This window comes from Nannobrachium achirus (assembly GCF_963921795.1).
Source record: "Nannobrachium achirus genome assembly, chromosome: 3".
NCBI lineage: Eukaryota > Metazoa > Chordata > Actinopteri > Myctophiformes > Myctophidae > Nannobrachium > Nannobrachium achirus.
In genome coordinates this window covers 73,621,526-73,638,456 of record NC_137812.1, presented here as the reverse complement: position 1 = coordinate 73,638,456, position 16,931 = coordinate 73,621,526, and the positions used below count along the sequence as shown (strand labels likewise).

Here is a 16,931-nt window from a genome sequence, read left to right as displayed (position 1 = left end):
AAATGTGGGGCATGAGTACGCTTGGGGGCACGCGTACAAGTGGCTAAATATGTCTTCTTAGACACAATAAGCCAGCAGTTTCTTTATTGCTATTTACAGTAACACTTCTAGCCCCCATAAGTCACATCCAACCATGAAAGGTTGCGTTGTATCTTGGAAATGGGCTGATTCCGTGTAAAATGACATATTTAGCCACTTGTACGCATGCCCCCAACCACTGAAATAAGAATATCTAAAATAATAGAAAGAAGTAAATTAAATAATGTTAACACTCATCCTTTATATTCTTTAATTACATTCTGAAATATGAACCCTTGTTGTAAAAAAACAAAGTTGTCCTTTAAGATTTAGCCTTTTATGGACTCGATATGAAAATACAAAAGATTCAATCACCTAGTGTGATTTTCTTTTTCTTTTTTTCATTTCACCCTAACCCTTTAAATCAGGGGTCTTCAACGTTTTCAGGCCAAGGACCCCTTAGCTGAGAGAGACATGAAGCAGGGACCCCCCTCTACATATTGTATAAATGTTTGATACAGATTTTCATTGATTTATTAAATAAATTCATAGACTTGTTTGACAGCACTGTCATCATCAGTCGGTGTTAATGTGTTTTTTTGTTTGTTTTTGACCACTTAAATCATTGTTACTTATTAAACTTGACCTTTCACTTTGTACTTTTTTACCTTCAAACCAAAACTTATTTGCCGAAAATATCTGATCTACAAGCTCACAACGCCTCACGCTGTGAGGTGTTGTGAGCTTGTAGATCTGCTATTTTTGGCTAAAGTTCTCCTATCCTCAGATTTGGGATGCGAGGGTTCAACTTGTTAATTTTACAAGAATTATCCTATCACACAAAGATTTGGCGGCCCCCCCTGTAGTAACTCTGAGGACCCCCAAGGGGTCCCAGACCCCCTGTTGAAGACCCCTGCTTTAAATAGTTTCCTGGGCATCATTACATTAAGTCACACATTCTGGATTTAAGAGAAAATGACAGATCTACAAGCTCATAGCGTGGCACTCGTTGCCTGCTATTAGCTATTCAAAAATAGCAGATCCACAAGCTCACAATGCGTCATCACGTGCCAGAGTAGTGTGCAGGAGCCAGGGACACCACAGGGGCTTGGTTAATGCAACAGTTTATCCACTTTAAACCTTCAGCTGTCTTTTGGCTGTAAAAAAATAGCAGATCTACAAGCTCATGCGAGGACACCACCTGTCCGGTTGACCCCCAGGGGTCAAACTAGCAGATCTACAAGCTTGCAGTGCGGCACTGAGTGCAGCACTGCGAGCTTGTAGATCTGCTATCTTTTAAAGTAAACTTTAAAACTGAATATGATTAGCTGGGGACCAAAAGGGGCCTGGACCCCATTGAGAGAACCAATGATACATACATACATACGTACATACACACACACACACACACACACACACACACACACACACACACACACACACACACACACACACACACACACACACACACATACATACATACATACATACACATACATACATACATACATACATACATACATACATACATACATACATAAATTATTCATGGTAATAATGTTACAATAATGATTAATTGAACACTTAACACTTGAAAACTGTAAAACATTTAATTGATAGATTTGATTTGATTTAGTGTTGATTTAACAATGATATTAATCCATGTTTCAGTGTTGATTTAACAATGATATTAATCCATGTTTCAGTACAGAGGTGATACAGTGACCATGAGGTTCTCACTGAACAACTCTTTCACACATCCAACGGAGAGAGGAAGAACATGAATCGTCATGCCATCCTCTATTAGACCCTCCTTGATTAACATAGTAACCACAGTCCTGGTCTCCTCCACTGTTATCAGGCTGACCAGACCTCCAGAACCTGTAGAAATAAACAACATGTCATTCATTACAATACATTTACAATGATTTATTTGATCTCTAAATGTTTACTTATTTAACCCCTTAAACCCTGGAGTCTCTATTTGGGTCATGTTACTATAGATGAACATATTGTGAAAATAAGTCTTACATTAACTGTTTGTGTAACTTCATGTCACCAACTAAGTGTGTGTGTGTGTGTGTGTGTGTGTGTGTGTGTGTGTGTGTGTGTGTGTGTGTGTGTGTGTGTGTGTGTGTGCGTGCGTGCGTGCGTGCGTGCGTGCGTGCGTGCGTGCGTGCGTGTGAGTGTGTGTGTGGGTGTGTGTGTGTGTTTGTGTGTGTACCTTACTGTCTGTGTAACACTATTATTATTATTATTGTTAATGAAGGTAAAGTCTTACGTTGGTGAGGTCAGAGGTTTTCCATCAACCCATTTAAAGGATCCTTCTGTGTCTCTGTCACTCAAACCAATCCACACAGCGGTGCTGCTGGGAACAACTCTGACAACAAGGTCCTGGAAGAAAAGCTTGTGGTTACTTAAAGCTACACTCAGTAAGTTTCATGTCTTCTCCAGACAGAGGTCTCAACTAGAACACAGGATTTGAACCCAGGTCTGCCGTGTGGGTAACCAAACCTTAGCCGCTCAACCAAGAGGGAATCTGCACTTTAGTAGGAGAGATACTGAACTGAAGAGCTTCAGACAGGGCTACTGGTCAACCAGTAGGTTGAGTAGGTAGTGTAGTGAGACCACCTCCAACCACTGTACATGTACTGTAACATACTGTACCATACACATTACTGTACATGTACTGTAACATACTGTACCATACACATTACTGTACATGTACTGTAACATACTGTACCATACACATTACTGCACATGTACTGTAACATACTGTACCATACACATTACTGTACATGTACGGCAGACCATACAGATTTGATAGTTGGATTTATTCTTCCATACAGATAAATTATAACAAGATTGTACCCATGACATTTTTTGCAGTGTTAAATTTGTCGAATAAAACTAGGGAGACAAATGTCCGAATGCCTTTTTTCATTGACGAAAACGAAATGACTAAAAACCAAGCTAGGATGACTAAAACTAAGACAAATATATATATTGACATTCTTCAATTAAAAACTAAACTAAAATGTCAGGGAGGGACTAGTGGAGAAGAGATACAGTAGAACTACCGATGTTTCCCTTTGAGATTGGCACATTTCACCCAGGTATTTTCATCTCACTCACGTCACTTTGTCTGCTGGCCTCATTCAGCAACGGAAAATAAAACAAAAATAAAAATAAAACAATTCACAGGAGGCAAGCAGTGATCACCCCATGATGTGCACTGCAATGTAGTTTCAAATGCACTGCTTTTTTGAGAGTAAAAAAGAAAAAAGACCCATGTGACGTGTGTGATCTTGGCAGCTTGCCCCAGGAAATGTGCCAAGCTCAACAGGAAACAACAGTAAAAGACAAGTTATTTTATGTTTGGCGGCACTCGGTTGTTGCACTCTGAACATAGCAGATCTACAAGCTCACAACGCGCTGCAGTGGGTTTGTAGATCGGCCATTTCAGGGGGAAACCAAACATTTTCAATATTGAACTATGTCATTAATATACCTTAGAGGAGTTGTGTGGAGAAAAAAAAAAGTTCCCCCCTTTCTGTGTTCCTAGAACTGAGGATTGATTTTGAGGTTTGTGTTATAAATCACACCGGTGTGATGTCACCACTCATTTTCAATCTTGAAAATGAGTGGTTTTCCTCTTTAACCAAGTGTAATCTGCCATGACGATGCCATCAAGGGCTGCCAAAATACATTTTAGTATTTAGTCAACTAAAACATTTCAGATGACTAAAATATGACTAAAACTAAATGGAATTTTACTCAAAAGACTGACTAAAACTACATGCACGCATGCATGCACCGCGCGCACACACGCACGCACGCACGCACGCACGCACGCACGCACGCACGCACGCACACACACACACACACACACACACACACACACACACACACGCACACACACCTGTTTCTCTTGGCTGTTGATGATGATCAGGTCAGCTTGTCTGGCTGTACAGAATCGTCTGCTTTCATCCCAGGTTTTACTCTCAGCAGGTTTAGAGAGGTAGTAACACACTCCACCATCCCATGTAAAACCACCAGACTCTAAAAACAAACAGAATAAAGTTAGGCCATGGCTACACAGAGCTGGATATTTCTGAAGCTAGACATTTTTTTGTGCTGTTGGGGCTTGCAGCCACATGAAGCTGAATATTTCGGCTGCGAAGCTGGATATTTTTTTAACCGGATAAATAAGTGGAAAGATTGAAAAATATCCGATGCACTGGATCCGTGTAGACAGGGAACCCGGATATCTCTGAAGACTTGACTGTGCTTGTTAGACCTAGATATCTTTGTTGTGTGGACCTAGATATTTTACTATGTGGATATCTGAAAAAACGGGATATATGAAATATCCAGCTCCGTGTGGACCTAGATATTTTTCTATGTGGATATCTGAAAAACCAGGATATATGAAAAATCCAGCTCCGTGTAGCCATGGCCTTAGTCACGCCAGCGTTTTGTTCTCTCCATTTGCTCAGATTAATGATAAATGATTAACATGATGTAACAGAGAATAAAAACACTGATGTCTCACTGACCACAGTGCAGCCTGAGTACTGTGGACCGTAGGGTGATATGGCTGGTCTTCAGCTGATCCAGACTGGACTGAAGCTGACTGTAACTGTCAGTCAGGTTGGCCAGGTCGTCTTTCACCAATTCAACATCTGTAAGAAGGAGAACCAATCATAAACCCAGTGGTGAAGCCGCCAGGGCCAGCAAGGCCGAAGGCCACACACACACACACACACACGCACACGCACACACACACCTGATAAAGACATTTATATTCATAATATACAGTATATTTATTTTTCCAGTGTCATGTTGTCATGTTGTCTCCAGGGGAAAACTCTCCACCATGAGCCTTCATAATAGGTCATTTAAGCAGCCCATTTCTACAACCGCGACATGAGGCGGAACTACGGCTGCTATGACGTAATCGCCATAGCAGTCAAAATCGTTAAGCAACAGCCGTCGGCGACGGGGTCCCACCCTTTTTACTGAACTCTTTGGTTCCCATTGCGACACATATATGCAGCAGACGTAGCCACAACGTGGAAAGGGAGCTTATGGCGTTGTAGAGACGGCTGTGATGGCGGCAGATCATTTCCGGTTACTGTTGCCATCTGCTGCAGCCGTCCATTGCTTAAATTGCCTAATGTCCATTGAATCCAGCCACTGTTCAAGTGAAGGAGCCAATATTTTGATTGCCAGGTTCTTTAACCAATCAGATCTTGAGTTTGCCCTGCTGGACGTATTCTTTCAGGTAGCAGAGCCTTCTATCTGGCCCTGATGACGTTACCATCTTGCTAGCATCCCATATCCCTATAGTCCATAGATCCCATCCCTGCAAAGAATTGTCCAATGAGAAAAGGGAACCGCTTCATACAAACTTTTGTTTCACTTTCATTTTCTTCCATCTCCTCTGAGCCGATGAGTTTGCTAAATTAACTCACAAACAAACGCACAAATAACAAAACATGGCTGAAGGAGAAGAAACAGATTTGGTTGAATTAATAGCAATTTGGCAAACCTTTTTTGAGAAGGACATTTTAAGAAAACCTTGGCATTGATGGACACATGACCTCACTATGGTGAGTTTAATCAATCTTTATAGCCTATTATTTTGTACTCGCTATGATTGATCGTTTTATAGGCTATATTGTTGTTGTTGCCTGTTTGTGTGTTGTAAGTTCAGTGGCTTTGTCTGTGTGTGTGTGTGTGTGTGTGTGCGCGCGCGCTCGCGTGCGTGAATGTGCTCGTGCAATGTGTAACTCAGCAGCCAGTTGTGTCTTCCACATATGTGTTGGGTGCTTTTGTGTTGTATAAGAGTAAGGGACATGCTGGCCATTGGGAAAAGCGGGACAACTCTCGAATGGATGGTCCATTCCCAGCCTGGTCCAGGCCGGACAGTTCCATCTTGGGGGCTGGGCGGACCACAAAGTAAATACAACTCATGTAATTGGCTCACTGACCTGACGTGTCTCTCATGATCTGAAATGGCCAATCTTTCAGTAGCATCAGCTACTCAATAGTGCTGAGTAGCAGTGAACCACAGATCTGGTGGTGGCCAGAAAAAAAAAAAGAAGAAAAAAAAAATATATATATATATATATATATGTATTATATCTTCCAACTCATTTTCCTGGGCAGGGAACCAGCACGTCCCTTTATCCGCCTGTTAATTACCTTCCATTTGCTTTTTCAAGGTGAGGGTGATGTTCTCACTGCTATCCAGTCTGCTCTGGAGGACTTGGGTGATGTTCTCACTGCTATCCAGTCTGCTCTGGAGGACTTGGGTGATGTTCTCACTGGTATCCAGTCTGCTCTGAAGGACTAGGGTGATGTTCTCACTGCTATCCAGTCTGCTCTGAAGGACTTGGGTGATGTTCTCACTGGAATCCAGTCTGCTCTGAAGGACTTGGGTGATGTTCTCACTGCTATCCAGTCTGCTCTGAAGGACTTGGGTGATGTTCTCACTGGAATCCAGTCTGCTCTGAAGGACTTGGGTGAGGTTCTCACTGGAATCCAGTCTGCTCTGAAGGACTTGGGTGATGTTCTCACTGCTATCCAGTCTGCTCTGAAGGACTTGGGTGATGTTCTCACTGGAATCCAGTCTGCTCTGAAGGACTTGGGTGAGGTTCTCACTGGAATCCAGTCTGCTCTGAAGGACTTGGGTGAGGTTCTCACTGCTATCCAGTCTGCTCTGAAGGACTTGGGTGATGTTCTCACTGCTATCCAGTCTGCTCTGAAGCTCTGAATGTGAAATATGTGAAATATTAAAACATATGTCAAGCTGTTCGTTAAAACTAACTTACTGACAGATTTTGACTGATTTAGCTTCTGCCAGCCATTTTCAAAATGTTCACCTTTCTTTAAAGACCCAAATTATTTGTTGTACTTCACCTACATATACACATATAGCTCAAAATAAAGATCTACTCCTCTATTTTCCAACAAAAAAATGTTCCTGGCACGTTCTGTTTTTTTTTTTCTCGTTTTTTTTTGGTTATCGGCTGGAATAGAGCAGGGCCAAAACATGTCAGGAACACTCACATCAAAGTACATTTAACCATTTATTGCAAAAAATTGAATACAGTTAAACTTGGCGTTAAAGGGCTCCATGTTCTGAGATGTTCCATGAATTTTGTATGCGTGCTTGCATGCAGAATCAGGGAATGTTAAGCAAAACCCCCATAAGTATACAATACTAGTATAAGTATGCGATAAGGTCTTACTGCGCGTTCATTATGGCTTATATGGACACGACGGGGTGATAATTCCCCGAGGCGGAGCAGAGGGGAATTATCAGCCCGAAGTGTAGCCCGAAGTGTAGCACTTATTACCCGGCTAATACATAAAATTAATAATTTGACTCAAAACTAAAAACAAAACAAAGTATTTCCTTGTTTACAGACGGCTGAGTGCGTTCCCCCGAGCGCAACACGGTCGCCTTGGAAAACAAGGAAGTGCTGATCAAATAGAATCCATTTTCTGTTACTGCGTCGTCTATTTCTCGCCTCAAATGTTTTTTAAAACATTCTTCAGGGCAACGTTTGGTTGTAAATGACGCTGGGTGTTTGTTTACATGGAAGACATGTTGGATACGGCACTAAATTCACACAGCTCAGTCTGAATGCAGCAGCTGCTCTGAGCCGTTGATTAGGCAGCGGTGAATTATAGAGCGGAGCAGTCATTATACGCTCATAATTCACCGCTGATTTCAGCGCTCGACCAATCAGAATCAAGCTCCCAAACAAGCCGGGTAATAATAGCAATTATTACTGCCCTTTAATACGGCTCAAATACCAAGGGCTTTGACATAATAAACGGACAAAGTAAGGTCTCAAAAAAGCATTGATTGAATGTTTATTTTAGATACAAAATAGTGCATAATGCAAGTGCTTTTATTGTTGCACAACACAAATGGTGAAATATTTGCCAACAGGTGTAACAGAACTGAGACCTATAACTAAGGTTCCAACAAAGAAAAGAAAAGGATGGGCTGAGCTCCATAAACTACCAAAACAATGAACTGGGTGAGCCAGCCTACCACATCTCCATAAACTACCAAAACAATGAACTGGGTGAGCCAGCCTACCACAGCTCCATAAACTACCAAAACAATGAACTGGGTGAGTCAGCCCACCACAGCTCCATAAACTACCAAAACAATGACCTGGGTGAGCCAGCCTACCACATCTCCATAAACTACCAAAACAATGAACTGGGTGAGCCAGCCTACCACATCTCCATAAACTACCAAAACAATGAACTGGGTGAGCCAGCCCACCACACCTCCATAAACTACCAAAACAATGAACTGGGTGAGCCAGCCTACCACAGCTCCATAAACTACCAAAACAATGAACTGGGTGAGCCAGCCTACCACATCTCCATAAACTACCAAAACAATGAACTGGGTGAGCCAGCCTACCACAGCTCCATAAACTACCAAAACAATGAACTGGGTGAGCCAGCCTACCACAGCTCCATAAACTACCAAAACAATGAACTGGGTGAGCCAGCCTACCACAGCTCCATAAACTACCAAAACAATGAACTGGGTGAGTCAGCCTACCACATCTCCATAAACTACCAAAACAATGAACTGGGTGAGTCAGCCTACCACACCTCCATAAACTACCAAAACAATGACCTGGGTGAGCCAGCCCACCACAGCTCCATAAACTACCAAAACAATGTGAAAAGCTAAACTATAAGGTCACGAAAACACATACTAAATAATACTATGACCAGCCTATCAGAACTCCAGCTATTTCTGTTATAGTTTCCCCTTCTAAACTGACGTTGCTGAAGTTGCTCCATTGTTTGTAATGCAGGCTGCCATCCCACGTGGTCATGTGATCAAAGATGGCCACGGTGTGAATAAGGTCTATCGCGCAGGTGAGTGTCTAGCCATGCAGCAGAGAAGCAGATCAGAGCAGCAGAGCCAGTAGCCAGCCTTAGACACACACACACACACACACACACACACACACACACACACACACACACACACACACACACACACACACACACACACACACACAGTCTAAAGGTGGCCTTACATTAGCAGATAATCGGGCACGATTGAATCTGGTAGCATTAAACACTTCAGGAAAATTATCTGAACAGATAATCTAAACGCGCTCACACTAGTCGTTTTGAAAAGTCGGGCGCTCCGCTCGCTACAGGATTCTATCCCGATTGAGTCGGGCTCGAACACAGCAATAACTAGAAGCAGTGCTCTTCCGAGCACAGGTCTCCACCAGGCCAGGCGTCCTGGAGGTGTTATAATAGGCCAATGTAAAAAGGGTGGCATTTGTTCTTCACCAATCTTAGACCTTTCATGGCAGTCGGATGCAGCATGCCTGATTTGAGACATTGTGTTCCAAAAATGTGTTTTGATAAAGTCTACCTGCTGGTGGCGCTATAACAGGATTTGAGAAATTTGAAGTGGCATTTCTTCCTCGGCCTAGTGGGAATGTGCGCGCCCAATCTCACCAAGATTGCACGCTGTGTTCATGATTTGAGGCATTTTGTCCTGCAAACTTTGGAAGCCAATTGTAGCCAATCAGGATGGAATATGGAAAATCGGACAGATCCATGTTGATCACATGACTGTAGAGATCGGCCACTAGGTGGCGCTAGAACATGGCCATTTGAAAAATGTGGGGCATAGGTTCTGAATTGGCATCCAGGGAGCGTGTGTGCTCAGTTTGGCAGCGACCGGGCCAACGACGCCGGAGATTAGCTGGTAACAAACTGGAGGACGCACGGACGGACGGAGGGGAAAACATACTCTCCCCCTTGCCTTTGGCTGGTGGAGACAATACATAATATAATGAAATAGAAGCAGTGCTCTTCCGAGCACAGGTCTCCACCAGGTGTGGTATGTTGGTTGTGGGTGTGCATTGGGTGGTATTGAATTAGGTGGTTATGAATGAGCGGGGTCAAACGCAATCCAAGATGAGTGGACAAGTTAGCTTCAGAGACAGTGAAGTGTCAAAAAATGTGTTTGTCAAAAAACAGCCTCATGGTGGCGCTATAAAAGGCTGATGTGAAAAATGCAGGGAAAGGGTTTTTCCTTGGCCTCTAGGGAGTGCGCTTACAAAGTTTGAAACTGATTGGTGGAGTTATAGGTAAAACGACAAATCGGCCTGTTAGAGCGCCACCATGAGGCTGATTTAAAAAAGATTAAGTGGCATTTCTTCCTCGGCCTAGTGGGAATGTGTGTGTGCGCGATTTCATGAAAATTGCACTTTGCGTTTGTGATTTGAGGCATTTTGTTCAAAACGGCTCAATCCTACAAACTTTGGAAGCCAATCTTAGCCAATCAGGATGGAATATGCAAAATCGGACAGATCCATGTCGATCACATGACTGTCGAGATACTGCCTACCGATTTGTAGGATTTTTGGACAAAATCTGTAAGAGTAGTGTACAGAAATGTGTTTTGCAAACATCGGCCTCATGGTGGCGCTGAAAGGCTGATGTGAAAAAAGCACATCTGCCTAAACTGTAATCCTGGGCTCTGCTCTCCCTCTGCCACGCCTGGGGAGAGCCCTGAACTGAGCTCATGCTTCCTCCAATGCAAGAGGAGTGAGCGGGCCGCTTCTTAATACCTGACAGGGGGGAGTTTCCCCGGTTTGACATAGCGTGTTGAAGGAACACGTTATTCCAACCAGTTCCTTTCTTTAGAGCCCCGAGGCAGACGAGGCCTCCTCCCCTGAGCTTCCCGTAAAAAATAATACGTTTCAGTTTGCCTCTAAACACAACGTCACTCTGTGAAAGCTGCGTCAAGGCTCTCTCGAACGTCAACCCTTGACTATTCTTTCTTAATGTTACATTTTTTTCTGCACACACAGCGTTGAGGCCCCCCAAATTCTACTTTGTGGGGAGCCCCCTATTTTCTAAATCCGCCCCTATGTGTGTGTGTGTGTGTGTGTGTGTGTGTGTGTGTGTGTGTGTGTGTGTGTGTGTGTAAACACTAACCCTCATTTTGTTTGGCCAGTCCGTCCAACCTTTTTTCATAGTACTCCCTCAAGTCAGCTTCTGCTTCATGGTCCATGCTGCTGACCACAGCGCTCAGTCTGGCCTCCAAGCGCGTCAGCCTCTGTTTGATTGGTTGAAGAGTTTATTAGCAGTTTGCAATAGAAAAAAGTATAGTTTCATGACAGCACAAATCACTGGTACAAGGTCAACTAAAAAGGAGATCCTAGTAAGCTTGTCAGATGTCAGATTCCTTTATTTGCCATCAGTGGTGGAAAAGTACTTAAGGGTTAAGTTTTACTTAAGGGGGAAGACCACCCATTTTCAATATTGAACTATGTCATTAACACACCTTTAGAGGAGTTGTGTGGAAATAGAAAAAGAGTTCCCCCCCTCTTCTGTGTTGCCTAGAACTGGAGGATTGATTTTGGGGTTTGTATTGTAAAGTACAACTTGATGACATCACACCGTTGTACTTTACAATACAAACCCCAAAATCAATCTTCCATTTCTAGCCAACACAGATAGGGGGGGAACCTTTTTCTATTTCCACACATCTCCTCTAAGGTATATTAATGACATAGTGCAATATTGAAAATGGGTGGTCTTCCCCTTTAAGTAAAAGTATCATTACTGCAATATAGAAATGTACTTGAGTAAAAGTATGAAGGGATTGGCATCAAAAGGTACTTAAAGTACCAAAAGTAAAAGTATATAATTATATATTATCTGTACTTCTTAAAATAAATGTATCATGCCTGTTGCTAAGGTATGGCAACATGACTGGTGTCTTGCACTACACCAGTCATGTTGCCATACCTTAGCTTTTTCTGAACTGACGCCACTGGGAGAGCCGAGTCATCCTCGAACAGAAACAGATTGCAGTCACAAGCAGATGACATGTCGTTTACATATTAAGAACAACAGTGGTCCTAGTATGCTTCCTTGGGGGACTCCACAGTTTACTGGGAGGGGGGGGGGGGGGGGGGGGGGGACAGGGTTCCGTTGACTTCCACCATCTGTTCCCTCCCCACCAAGTAAGAGTGCATCCATCTCACTGCTGTGCTGTCAAGACCAATAGCTTTGAGTTTATCTATCAGAATAGAGAGATCAACGGTGTCAAATGCCTTCTGGAGGTCCAGCATGACCATGCCGCAATATTTGCCATTATGAATTGCACGTTTGATGTAATTATTCAAATAGATACCAGCTGTTGGTACCTTACCTGTTCCATGGTGGAGAGCCTCTCTCTCTCTCCCTGAACCCCACATTCACACAAACACAACAGTTAGTTAGTACCATACCTGTTCCATGGTGGGGACCCACTCTCTCTCTCCCTGAACCCCACATTCACACAAACACAACAGTTAGTTAGTACCATACCTGTTCCATGGTGGGGACCCACTCTCTCTCTCCCTGAACCCCACATTCACACAAACACAACAGTTAGTTAGTACCATACCTGTTCCATGGTGGGGACCCACTCTCTCTCTCCCTGAACCCCACATTCACACAAACACAACAGTTAGTTAGTACCATACCTGTTCCATGGTGGGGACCCCCTCTCTCTCTCCCTGAACCCCACATTCACACAAACACAACAGTTAGTTAGTACCATACCTGTTCCATGGTGGGGACCCACTCTCTCTCTCCCTGAACCCCACATTCACACAAACACAACAGTTAGTTAGTACCATACCTGTTCCATGGTGGGGGCCCACTCTCTCTCTCCCTGAACCCCACATTCACACAAACACAACAGTTAGTTAGTACCTTACCTGTTCCATGGTGGGGACCCCCTCTCTCTCTCCCTGAACCCCACATTCACACAAACACAACAGTTAGTTAGTACCTTACCTGTTCCATGGTGGGGACCCACTCTCTCTCTCCCTGAACCCCACATTCACACAAACACAACAGTTAGTTAGTACCATACCTGTTCCATGGTGGGGACCCACTCTCTATCTCCCTGAACCCCACATTCACACAAACACAACAGTTAGTTAGTACCATACCTGTTCCATGGTGGGGACCCACTCTCTATCTCCCTGAACCCCACATTCACACAAACACAACAGTTAGTTAGTACCATACCTGTTCCATGGTGGGGACCCACTCTCTCTCTCCCTGAACCCCACATTCACACAAACACAACAGTTAGTTAGTACCTAGTTAGTACCTTACCTGTTCCATGGTGGGGACCCACTCTCTCTCTCCCTAAACCCCACATTCACACAAACACAACAGTTAGTTAGTACCTTACCTGTTCCATGGTGGGGACCCCCTCTCTCTCTCCCTAAACCCCACATTCACACAAACACAACAGTTAGTTAGTACCTTACCTGTTCCATGGTGGGGACCCACTCTCTCTCTCCCTAAACCCCACATTCACACAAACACAACAGTTAGTTAGTACCTTACCTGTTCCATGGTGGGGACCCCCTCTCTCTCTCCCTGAACCCCACATTCACACAAACACAACAGTTAGTTAGTACCTTACCTGTTCCATGGTGGGGACCCACTCTCTCTCTCCCTGAACCCCACATTCACACAAACACAACAGTTAGTTAGTACCATACCTGTTCCATGGTGGGGACCCACTCTCTCTCTCCCTGAACCCCACATTCACACAAACACAACAGTTAGTTAGTACCTTACCTGTTCCATGGTGGGGACCCACTCTCTCTCTCCCTGAACCCCACATTCACACAAACACAACAGTTAGTTAGTACCATACCTGTTCCATGGTGGGGACCCACTCTCTCTCTCCCTGAACCCCACATTCACACAAACACAACAGTTAGTTAGTACCTTACCTGTTCCATGGTGGGGACCCCCTCTCTCTCTCCCTGAACCCCACATTCACACAAACACAACAGTTAGTTAGTACCTTACCTGTTCCATGGTGGGGACCCTCTCTCTCTCTCCCTGAACCCCACATTCACACAAACACAACAGTTAGTTTGTACCTTACCTGTTCCATGGTGGGGACCCACTCTCTCTCTCTCCCTGAACCCCACATTCACACAAACACAACAGTTAGTTAGTACCTAGTTAGTACCTTACCTGTTCCATGGTGGGACCCACTCTCTCTCTCCCTAAACCCCACATTCACACAAACACAACAGTTAGTTAGTACCTTACCTGTTCCATGGTGGGGACCCACTCTCTCTCTCCCTGAACCCCACATTCACACAAACACAACAGTTAGTTAGTACCTAGTTAGTACCTTACCTGTTCCATGGTGGGGACCCACTCTCTCTCTCCCTAAACCCCACATTCACACAAACACAACAGTTAGTTAGTGCCTTACCTGTTCCATGGTGGGGACCCCCTCTCTCTCTCCCTGAACCCCACATTCACACAAACACAACAGTTAGTTAGTACCATACCTGTTCCATAGTGGGGACCCACTCTCTCTCTCCCTGAACCCCACATTCACACAAACACAACAGTTAGTTAGTACCTTACCTGTTCCATGGTGGGGACCCCCTCTCTCTCTCCCTGAACCCCACATTCACACAAACACAACAGTTAGTTAGTACCTTACCTGTTCCATGGTGGGGACCCACTCTCTCTCTCTCCCTGAACCCCACATTCACACAAACACAACAGTTAGTTTGTACCTTACCTGTTCCATGGTGGGGACCCACTCTCTCTCTCCCTAAACCCCACATTCACACAAACACAACAGTTAGTTAGTACCTTACCTGTTCCATGGTGGGGACCCACTCTCTCTCTCCCTGAACCCCACATTCACACAAACACAACAGTTAGTTAGTACCTTACCTGTTCCATGGTGGGGACCCCCTCTCTCTCTCCCTGAACCCCACATTCACACAAACACAACAGGAAGAGCAGCAACGCTCCACACTTCTTCATGATCACTGGAGGCACATGCAGACCAAAGTCAACTCTGAGCAGTTTGATATGACCTGCTGTTCTCACTGCCTGGAGGGAGGAGTTTACTGTGTGTGTGTGTGTGTGTGTGTGTGTGTGTGTGTGTGTGTGTGTGTGTGTGTGTGTGTGTGTGTGTGTGTGTGTGTGTGTGTGTGTGTGTGTGCACGTGCGCGCGCGCGTGTGTGGTGGGTGCATTTGTGATCGACCCCATATAAGGCAATCATTGGCCTCAGAGAGAGAGAGAGAGAGAGAGAGAGAGAGAGAGAGAGAGAGAGAGAGAGAGAGAGAGAGAGAGAGAGAGAGAGAGAGATTATCATAATGACACTGTTTATGTGCTTAAACTAACTTACAGCATAGGGGTGCACTGATGCAGGGTGGCCTTTTTGTTTAGTTTGTCCATGTTTCTTTAGCTAAGTAGAGTTCAGGTCATTTCTAGATACTTTTATCTAGAGTTCAGGTCATTTCTAGATACTTTTATCTAAGTAGAGTTCAGGTCATTTCTAGATACTTTTATCTAAGTAGAGTTCAGGTCATTTCTAGATACTTTTATCTAAGTAGAGTTCAGGTCATTTCTAGATACTTTTATCTAAGTAGAGTTCAGGTCATTTCTAGATACTTTTATCTAAGTAGAGTTCAGGTCATTTCTAGATACTTTTGGTGAAAGTTCAGCACAGGTCATTGATCATGGTTTGGCCACCGGGAGGTAACAAACCCATGTCGTTTTATTAACAAACCATATACTGTATTTAAAGGACAACTTTGGTTTTTTACAACAAGGGTTCATATTTTAGATTGTAATTAGAGAAAAGAAAAAGTGAGTGTTAAAATGTTTTCATTTGCTTCGTTCTGTTGTTTTATCGTGTTTACTGTGCTAAAATGTGGGGCATGCGTACGCATGGGGGCATACGTACAAGTGGCTAAATATGTATTTTTAGACACAATAAGCCGGCAGTTTCTTTATTGCTATTTACAGTAACACGTCTAGCCCCCATAAGTCACATCCAACCATGAAAGGTTGTGTTGTATCTTGGGAATGGGCTTATTCTGTGTAAAATGACATATTTAGCCACTTGTACGCATGCCCCCAACCACTGAAATAAGAATCTCTAAAACAATAGAAAGAAGTAAATTAAATAATTTTAACACTCTTCTTTTATATTATTTAATTACAATCTAAAATATGAACCCTTGTTGTAAAAAACTAAAGTTGTCCTTTAAAGGACAACTTTGTTGGGTTCATATTTTAGATTGTATTTAGAGAAAAGAAAAAGTGAATGTTAAAATGTTTTCATTTGCTTCGTTCTATTGTTTTATCACGTTTACCGTGCTAAAATGTGGGGCATGCGTACGCATGGGGGCATGCGTACAAGTGGCTAAATATGTCTTTTTAGACACAATAAGCCAGCAGTTTCTTTATTGCTACTTACAGTAACACTTCTAGCTCCCACAAGTCACATCCAACCATGAAAGGTTGCGTTGTATCTTGGGAATGGGCTTATTCTGTGTAAAATGACATATTTAGCCACTTGTACGCATGCCCCCAACCACTGAAATAAGAATCTCTAAAACAATAGACAGACAGACAGACAGATGTGCAATGGAGCTCAATGGAGTTAGGAGGTTTTTATATTATCATCACTTTACCCACATACAGCTCAATGGAGTTAGGAGGTTTTTATATTATCATCACTTTACCCACATACAGCTCAATGGAGTTAGGAGGTTTTTATATTATCATCACTTTACCCACATACAGCTCAATGGAGTTAGGAGGTTTTTATATTATCATCACTTTACCCACATACAGCTCAATGGAGTTAGGAGGTTTTATATTATCATCACTTTACCCACATACAGCTCAATGGAGTTAGGAGGTTTTATATTATCATCACTTTACCCACATACAGCTCAATGGAGTTAGGAGGTTTTATATTATCATCACTTTACCCACATACAGCTCAATGGAGTTAGGTGGTTTTTATATTATCATCTCTTTA

At 43.4% G+C, this 16,931-nt stretch overlaps 1 protein-coding gene across 3 annotated transcripts; it reads right to left on the bottom strand.

The window, feature by feature from the left end:
* Window positions 1-1,661: 1,661 nt before the first annotated feature.
* LOC308281662 (uncharacterized protein) lies at window positions 1,662-14,925 on the bottom strand. 3 transcript variants are annotated; one of them, XM_080721895.1, is made up of 7 exons: window positions 14,824-14,925; window positions 11,038-11,158; window positions 6,229-6,375; window positions 4,578-4,703; window positions 3,941-4,080; window positions 2,300-2,412; window positions 1,662-1,899 (listed from the first exon to the last, which is right to left on the bottom strand). In XM_080721895.1, the coding sequence occupies exons 1-7, from the start codon at window positions 14,914-14,916 to the stop codon at window positions 1,755-1,757; spliced, it is 885 nt and encodes a 294-aa protein (XP_080578021.1). In that variant the 5' UTR covers window positions 14,917-14,925; the 3' UTR covers window positions 1,662-1,754. The 3 variants fall into 3 exon arrangements, with proteins under 3 accessions (XP_080578021.1, XP_080578023.1, XP_080578022.1); XM_080721897.1 differs by lacking the exon at window positions 14,824-14,925 and adding an exon at window positions 13,930-13,961; XM_080721896.1 differs by lacking the exon at window positions 14,824-14,925 and adding an exon at window positions 12,339-12,395.
* Window positions 14,926-16,931: the final 2,006 nt, after the last annotated feature.

What these genes read in the sequence shown, in the direction of transcription:
- LOC308281662 (XM_080721895.1), bottom strand. Translation starts at nt 14,916, where the DNA reads ATGAAGAAGTGTGGAGCGTTGCTGCTCTTCCTGTTGTGTTTGTGTGAA. An exon ending in ACTGGCCAAACAAAATGAGG is followed by an intron (nt 6,376 to 11,037) that starts GTTAGTGTTTAC and finishes ACATCACCCTAG; the next exon opens with TCCTTCAGAGCAGACTGGAT. An exon ending in AGTACTCAGGCTGCACTGTG is followed by an intron (nt 4,081 to 4,577) that starts GTCAGTGAGACA and finishes GTTTGTTTTTAG; the next exon opens with AGTCTGGTGGTTTTACATGG.